The following is an 8,996-nucleotide window of genomic DNA, read 5'->3' on the forward strand; positions in this document are numbered from 1 at the left end:
GAAATGTTAGGCAGGATGTAAGAAAAGCTAGGCAAAGCAATTTTGTATGCATGACACATTTTCGACAATAAGGCCATTTAAAGTGTTGATATGATCAGGAGGAAAATAGAACAACAAAATGAGCAAAAACAAACATTACTTTGCAGTGGCAAACATGTTCTAGTTGTTATCAATAGAAAGCAACTCTAAACAAATGGGGTTTTCGCCTTGATTTGATGTTTACAGTATATACTGATGTAATGTCAGATATTTATGTATTTTTATGTCCTTCACATCCACAGCCCTGCTGAAAAACAGCAGGAATGCTGAAGCAGCCCAGATTTCTTTTAGTCTTTTATAAATAAAACGGTGCTTTTTGCAGTTTTCTTGAAGTTTTAAAAAGTATTTTTGAATCAAATTAAAAGTTTGTTCCAGAGTAGTGAAGCATAAAAACTGGATGCTGCTGCTCTACGTATGGTTTTGGTTCTGGTTAATGCAGAGTAGATTTGAAGACATGAGAGGCCTGGAGAGTTGATAGAATGGCAAGAAATGTTTGATGTGTTTTGGTGCCAAATCACCCAGTAAATTCTAAACTAGAAATAATATTTTAATGTCTATTCTCCGAGCTACAGGGGAATTCAGACTATGCATTGCTGGGTCTGATTTTTCTTGTCTTCCCGTTACTCTTTGCGGGGGTTTTGAGTCTGCTAGCAAATCAGATACATTTATATCAAGATAATTAAACCTGGTATTGGCACTTTTGGCAGTGTGGACTGGTGTCAACATATGGTTTGTTAGTAGATAGAAGCATGTGCAAATGGCTGAGCTGAGTGTGGATTTAATAAAACACAGTGGACAAGCACCAACAAGTGTTGTAGGTCAGATGATAAGATAATTTCCTGAGAAATGTAACTATTTATTAAAATGAATGGGGAAACAAAATCTTCAATTACTTAATTTCCTATAATGAATCTAAGTTTCACTTTAAATTAAATCACTGAAATAATTTTCTGAGTTGTATTTCATTTCATATTCTTGAGTGGCTGAATGTAGAATTAAGCACACCGAGGTCTCGTAGGCTTGATAAAGTGCTACACAAGTACAGGCCACTTACATTTACCATGTAAAACTTGAAATGCACACCTTCAAAAAGGTTTGTGTTCAATACTCAGAACAAATAAAAAGCATTTTAAGAAATTTTACTTTGCAAATTTAAGCAATGGAAAAAGTAACCGTCAACATAACGCCCCCTGCTATAAAGCCATTTCCTCTTTTTGCCTTGGTCTCCACTTCCTCCAACTCAGTGACCAACCAACATGCCTTGCAGAACCATAAATTTCATTATGTGTCATGTTCAGCGGCTTAAACACAATAATTCCCAACATCCAGGCCTCTCCCGTTTCCAGCTCAACCAAAACAGGATCAGGACATCAAATAACACAATCAGCTCTCGCGCCATGGAAGGATTTAAGACCCGTCGTATCCACAATGACAGTTTCTTGTATGCAAGCCAATCAAGTTGATCAATTGGCCACTAATCCCTAAATCTGCTGGCTCCACAATGTACACACCTTTAAAGTGCAACCATCAATCAATCCTCAGGCCTCATAGCAGAAATTGTTGGGTCAATGCAAGTCGTGCTGGAAATATGAGATTTCGAATGGAGCTTAATCGAGTGTCTTGTTTTCATAAATGCAACAGCTGAGACCTAGTGAGAAAGAGAGCAAGAGCAAGGAGGGAGCAAAAGAGGTGAAGACGAGTGAAGTGGAAAGGTGAGATGGGGAAGGATGCATAGCTAGGAATGAAAGGAAAACAAAGGAAAATACATGGATTAAATCATTCTGTCTTAAAGCAACACACCCTTGGTGTTTTTTTTCTCCATTCTTATTTTTGTTCTGCTTCAAAGAACAGTTCAGAACATTCCTTTTTTCTGACTAGTGTCTCGTTTTACAACAAAAGAACACAAAAGGAACAAAAGATTAACAAGGACAGTTATGTACATGTCATGGCTAGCACTTATTTGAGACAATTAAAACTTTGCTCCTCAAGCCCAGACAACCATGTCAGGTACAGAAAAACACACTGCAGGTCTCATTTCACAATTCAGTTTTAGACTGCATAAACTCGTATCAAATATTATCCTAAAGCACTTCACAAGTCAAACAACCCTGGCTTATTTAAAAAATACTTATGCTCAATTAAATCATTTCAACAGATAAAATTAAGTTACAAACAAGCCAATTCAATATTAGTTTCAGTAAATGCCATCCACCAATTCAGCTAAATTTGTCCAAAATCAGATTTTTGTTTACTGACAAATGTTAAACAAAATAAAATAAAACATAAGAAATAAAACAAAATACAAGGATGCAGACTAATAAAGTAGTTCTGCGTCAGAGCATTAAAGTAGATAATAAATAAGCTAAGAAAAGGAGGCAATGAATAAGATAAAATAAAAAAGTCACAATAAATTTAGCACCAACATTCAAATGATGTTAGTCATTTGTAAGTTTTCTGATAAAATAATCTGAAAAACAATACTTGTGATATTTTTCTGCCTCACTACACCTGCATGCAAACATTTGTCGCAGTACAACAAAATTCCCAATAAATCTTTTCTTTTCACAATCCTCATTTGGGATTTTATAGTAAAAGTGGAAGATAACCGCAAAAAATGGCAACTGAAGTCATTCAATTTTAATGTGCAAAGGCTCTGGGTGTGTTGTAAAGACAAGTGTAAAAGCAGATTTTTTAAGTAGATGAATTGTCTAGAAACTCCTCCATTATTTACACCTACAAGGAAGGGTAAAACTTTAGTCAGTAGCATAAAGCTAGTGCCTTCAAAAATGAACAGCAGTTCATTATGACCTCACAAGAGGGAGACATTAAACAACTGTCGAGTATTTTCCTTTTCCTTCAACTACATTGGTTCAAATGAGCATTTCTGACTTTTCTTGATAAACAGAGAAAAATACATCACAAAATACTTTCAATCAATAAATTATACTAACCGATATTTGGAAATGTTTTGTTTACACTCCTAATTTTTATACTGTACAGCACCTTTACATAGAACACCACTTTATTTAATCAGAGAAACATAATGTTCTAATAATGACATACACGGCTGCATATTAACACTTTGTCTTTAATTTCATCCAAGAGTCACATTGACAAGTTACATAATAGCCATCATGAACAGATTCAAAATAGCTTTTTTTGTAATGACTCTTTAGCATCAAAATGCAGTAATAAAATAAAACTTGTTTGATATAGAAAAAGACTGGAAATAAAACTAGACGAAGAAAAAAAAACCTCAAAAAATATTTCAGGTGATTCACTTACAATAAGCCATCAGAAAGACAATATCACTCTGTAAGAGTACACCAGTCTTTCGTCTTAGGCTCACTGCAGAACAAACTGTGACAGGCAGCAATAGCATAAATACAAGTTTGTCTCTTGCAGGTTTTACATTTTCCTCACATGAAGATTTCATGTTAAATCTCTACAGAGGTATTTATAACAAGGGAAACTAAATGAAAAGAAATGTATATTCATTGTGCCCCAACACATTACTCTTTTTAAATACCAAAAAAAAAAAAAAAAAAAGTTTTGTTTTGAATATCTGAGGTTGTATAATCATATATTCTGTTTAAATCAAACAAAACAGCATATTCCTTCTGGGACAAAACTTTGAGAATTTGTTGTGTTTTAATGTATTTCACTGATTTCCAGCTTGTTTACAAATACAATAACATTTTCCAAAAATGCAGCATCTGTATTAATAGCAGAGTGCTTTTAAATTGCATTATTTAAGGAAACATTTAATGGTGTAAACATAATCAAGTCCTTCAAATCTTTTTTTTCTGACTGCCAACTTGTATGAGTTTACACAATTATTTTAGGCAACTAATTTCCACAATCCTGACAAAGAACAGTAGGGTGAGCTAGGGAAAGAACTGAAACTGAACTAAATACAATCCTCAATTTTCTCTGCGCTCCCTTTAAACAGGAAAGAAGTGAAGAGTGAATTGAAATACTGTAGACTATGACCCTACTGCGCTTCAGAGCTTTCTGACCTTATGTTTACAAAAATAAAAGCACTGTAAAGTGCAAGCACAAATTCATACAATTCTGAAAAAAGTAACAGCAGGACAATGCTTTAAGATTGTCATAAATCATAGGAAATGATAGTTTGTATGCGTGTGCAGTCTGGAGTGTTTGTGTGACGCTGGCCCGTCATGTGGTGGCGCATCACCTCAGGGCTCTACCACTCATTGCACTCGCACTTAGTTCAACCTGCACATCTCAAACAAAACAAAAACAAAAACAAAAACAAAAAAACTAAAAGCAAATTCTGGAAAACCATGACGTCTTAGGAAAATGTCCACTGGGGAGATCAGCACTATAGAGAGTTTCTGATTGTGACAAGATTGTCTGTACATTCTCTTTTTAGCATAAAAATTCTGTAGAGGCTATCAAGGCTATAGGTTTCCATATGAAATCTGCATTTTGTTCCTAAGCAGTCGACTCGGCGACACCAGTAATAATATAGCAATAAAATTTTACACTGTGTAGGAGCAATAAAGCACAAACTAACTAAGATTATTAAAAAAAAGGAGAACAAAAAATGTGGCTCATTTGTTATGGTCGATACAAACTGCAAAGCAGAGAAGATCACAGATCTTTGTCATGGCAGTGAAAAGAATAATAATCATTCATATACGTATATCAAAAATTCACAAAATGTCCCGCATCTGGAATATTCAAAATACATATTAGAACTTTTAAAAAGCATTCATCTGGAGAAGGCTAAACATATGAGGAATATTGCTTTACTCAAAGTCGTAAAGGAGGACATATAAAGGATACAAGGTCACGAACGAAATGGAAACATGACAATTTACAGTTTTGGAAATGATGGTGAACACAGACGGCAAAGTGAATCACTTGATTCTCTCAGGGGAGGTATTCTCTTTAAATATGATCTGTTAGATGATAAATGACAGAAAGTAAAGAAGGGTAAAGTTTAAGAGAAGTAGAAACACAAGTTGTTACACTGAGCGTTTCTGTAGAACAAAGAAAACCAAATTTGTCAGAAAATGATTAAGAAGTGAGCATCATTCGCATAATCTGAAGGAGGTAAACAAAGTTTGATAAAAAATTTAGTTGGCAGCTGTGTATATTTTAAATTTTTTCATAAAATACCAGCATAATTGAAATTCAAACATTTGTTAATGTTACTAAGACAAACCTTCATTAAACCAATAGTTAGATTTTAAGTCTAAAAAAAACCGCAAAAACGTAGGGGTGACCCGATTTATCGGTCAGCTGATTTATTGGTGCAGATTTCCTCAATTTTGAGAGATTGGTGATCGTCTGATACTTTCATGTGAAGCCGATCTCAGTGGCTTTCTTGCTATATTTAGCAACAATTCTGACGAAAAATTGGTATCAATCAAAATTGGATTCTGCAGGCCAGGCTTTTTAAAGATTGGCAATCGGCCAAAACACTGCAATCAGTGCACCCCTACAAAAATGACTACCTAGTCCTAGAGATCATCGACAACTTCCTTAAATTTGTGATGGAAAAAAAAAAAGTCTGGAATCTTCCTTCTTTTTAGTTTTAATTTTAAAAGTAGCTCCCCTTTACTTCTGGTTAATTCTGAATATATTTCATACATGTACAGGACTCAAACTAAACCCTGCTCACTGACGCATTTTAGCACGACAGTTTGCTCAACCTACAAGTACATTTTCAGAATGAGGTTTAAATGCTAACAGAGGTGGGCTCTTCTTTATTGTGGTCACATGTACAAGTTCTCGGATCCACCTTAGAGCATAATAAAAATATTTCCTTTTGTGAAGATCAGAAACATGGTGGATATTCTGGAAGGTTAAACATTCCAATTTTGACTGCAAATAATAAAAAAAAATTACAAGAACTCAGAAAATTGTGACTGTATCAATAAGTGGCTCCAACGTTTTCTTTTAACAATGTAACACTGAGAAGAAAGTGACAACAATTTTGGTGATTGTTTGCTTTCACTGGTCGGATGCCATAATTTGATCCCTTTTAACCGGTTACAAGAGTGGGTAGGCATGTGCCGGTTACTATGTTTCAAGATATACCAATGCTTAAAATATTATGGCTTCGGAATGAGAAAGAAAACATCTCTTAGCATTCAAACTTGTTGTAGTTAGCCATAGTTTCCTCCAGCTTTGTGGGGCGGGGGATGTAATACAGTCCTCTCCTTAAAATGCTTTCAAAACAAAAAAACAAAAACTATTTGATGAGTTCATTTTTTTTTCTTTTTAACTTTTCAATATGGTGATACAGGGAAAGTGTGGTCACTTTGGTATATTTTGAGAATCTCCTACCGGCCCATGCCTACATGAAAGGCAAACAAAAACACAAACAAAAAAAAGGTGCTTAATTTTTTCACCCAATGCATTTTGGTCCAAGTTGTGTGTTATCAAATGAAACAAAACATTGAAATAACCAAAACTGTATGAAACTATGAAGCGACAAGCACAAGAGATCAGTTGCGAAGAACAGTTTACATGCATGTAACCTAAAAATAGTCAAAAACCATGACATCATTGTTAATTTTTCCATTTTTGTCACTGAACCCTGAGCTAAATCATATCACTGTGTTTACACACACACACACACACATTCATACGAGCGCACACACACTCATAGCAGTTATAATTGTTGAAGTTCAGAGACCCGAGATAACCTCAAATACGGCTGCTGAAGTTTCGTGCTTCCAGCCATTCCTCACCGGTTCCTCCGGGCCTTCCTTCTTCACAGAAATAACATGAGCCCATTTATTCTGCATTTTCATTTAAAAGTTCAAAAGGCAGCTACCATTAAAGAGAGGAAATGGACAAAACATTACAAGAACAAAACAAAAATAGATTTCAAAAAAATTGTGTTCTCTTTACAATCCAGGGATTGTTTGCGTCTCGGTAAATTTATGTTAAAAACATGCAGCGGCAGGGGAGAACAAGTAAAAATAAATTAAAATTGACCACAAGAATCCTAATAAGTGCTTGCCCTTCAAGTATTTAAGCATTGTATCCCAAAAAAAGCCAGTATTTGGCATTACGACAATTCTTCCTATGGGGAAAAAAAAAGGTTGTTTACAGGCTGAAATGAAAAGAACCTCATGGATACAACACCAATAAGAAAGGGTAAACTTCATTTTATGTTTGCGTTTAATGAAATGTTGTCTCTTACTGTGTGAAAAAGTTACTACAAGGTAACCAATATTGCCCCTTACAGAATTCCCTCTCACCAGGAGAGGCCCTGCTCCCTCTACTCTATCAGTTGTGTTTCTTTATGAGTGCATCTACTGAGCTGTCCTGGTCTTTAGGGCTGAAGTCGGGACAGATACCATTGGCTGTTTTGCTGTTGGCAGTGCCTTGCAGGTTTATAGTCGATGGATTGGTCTGGGTGTGGTGTTCCTGACAAGGTCCACTCTGAGGACCTACACTTCCAGTGTGAAGATAGTCATCAGCAAAGTCTGGGTTCTCCTCCACAAAACCTCGGAACTTATCTGAAAAGACCACAAGGGGGAGCCAGAGACAAAGACAACGTTACAAGCTGGCTGAACTTTAAATGTTTAGACTGTGAAAGAAGACCATCCCCACTTTGACTGCAAAGTTTATAACAAAGAAGAGCGTTGAAGTGTTTGGAGGATTGTTTTACCAAATGTAATCTTCCCCGTGTCATCGACGTCGATGGCCGTAAACAGACGGGACACGTTGAGGTGAGTCACTCCTAAAGCCGTCTTTAGCACAACTGCCAGCTCGCTCTCTGTGATGGCACTGTCTTCCTCTGCCTCAAACATCTGCAAAAGAGGAAATGCATATCGAACAGCTTATTTAAAAGATTGTGAAAATGTATAAGTCTACTTGGTTGTGACGCACATTCACATTTCCTTTCTATGAAACAGAGCTCTGAGCAGCTGCACAATGAACCTGGAAAGTAATGTTTAATAAACTGACAGCTTGCACTGAGCAACAAAAAAAAAAGACATCATACTACTTCGGCACTCAAATCACCAAGTAGCACTTGAATATAATTAAACTCAGACCAAGTCAACAAACACAGTGCGTCATTTTGTCTGACGACAAGATCAGCACACAGTTTGATCTTGTTAGGCCCGAGCAGCAAAGCGCTGCGAAGGCCTATTGTATCTGTGCTGTTTATTAGGCCCGAGCAGCAAAGCGCTGCGAAGGCCTATTGTATCTGTACTGTTTATTATTAGGCCCGAGCAGCAAAGCGCTGCGAAGGCCTATTGTATCTGTACTGTTTATTAGGCCCGAGCAGCAAAGCGCTGCGAAGGCCTATTGTATCTGTGCTGTTTATTATTAGGCCCGAGCAGCAAAGCGCTGCGAAGGCCTATTGTATCTGTACTGTTTATTAGGCCCGAGCAGCAAAGCGCTGCGAAGGCCTATTGTATCTGTACTGTTTCTTATTAGGCCCGAGCAGCAAAGCGCTGCGAAGGCCTATTGTTTCTGTACTGTTTCTTATTATTATTATTATTATTACGATTCTGCCCCCCCAAAGAGGCGCCTTTTTGGGGGCTTTATCATATTCAAAAACTCACCAAACTTGGCGGTCGCGACTAGAAAATTTAAAAATTTTGAATTTTAAGGTTGTCGCAAAAATCGCAAAAAAAATTGCTCAACGGCGGCAACTAGCAATTTTCTGTTGACACAATGGTATGAACGTATTTCATCGTAGAGACATGAAATTTGGTACACTTGTAGAGCTCACCAAAAGACTCAGAACTTACATTTAATGTTATTAGCCAACTATCACAGGAAGTCGGCCATTTTGTCTTGAACGTCCATTTTTTTCCTCGATTTTGACGTTTACAGCCTTCGTATTTGATCGAACTCCTCCTAGGAATTTCGATTGATCGACTTCAAACTCGGTCAGTCTGATCATAAGGCATGTTTGATTTAAAGTTATCAAATTGGTGAGTTTTGGAGTATGTTGA

The 8,996-nt window shown here is 36.5% G+C and overlaps 1 protein-coding gene across 1 annotated transcript; it reads right to left on the minus strand.

Annotated features, from left to right (window-relative positions):
* Positions 1 to 3,107: 3,107 nt before the first annotated feature.
* Positions 3,108 to 7,870, minus strand: LOC111608202 (lysophosphatidylcholine acyltransferase 1-like). The gene is made up of 2 exons (XM_023331566.1): positions 7,697 to 7,870; positions 3,108 to 7,544 (listed from the first exon to the last, which is right to left on the minus strand). The coding sequence occupies exons 1-2, from the start codon at positions 7,836 to 7,838 to the stop codon at positions 7,312 to 7,314; spliced, it is 375 nt and encodes a 124-aa protein (XP_023187334.1). The 5' UTR covers positions 7,839 to 7,870; the 3' UTR covers positions 3,108 to 7,311.
* Between the last annotated feature and the right edge of the window lie 1,126 nt (positions 7,871 to 8,996).

The sequence above is a fragment of the Xiphophorus maculatus genome, chromosome 3 (genome assembly GCF_002775205.1).
Source record: "Xiphophorus maculatus strain JP 163 A chromosome 3, X_maculatus-5.0-male, whole genome shotgun sequence".
In the NCBI taxonomy this organism is placed as follows: Eukaryota; Metazoa; Chordata; class Actinopteri; order Cyprinodontiformes; family Poeciliidae; genus Xiphophorus; species Xiphophorus maculatus.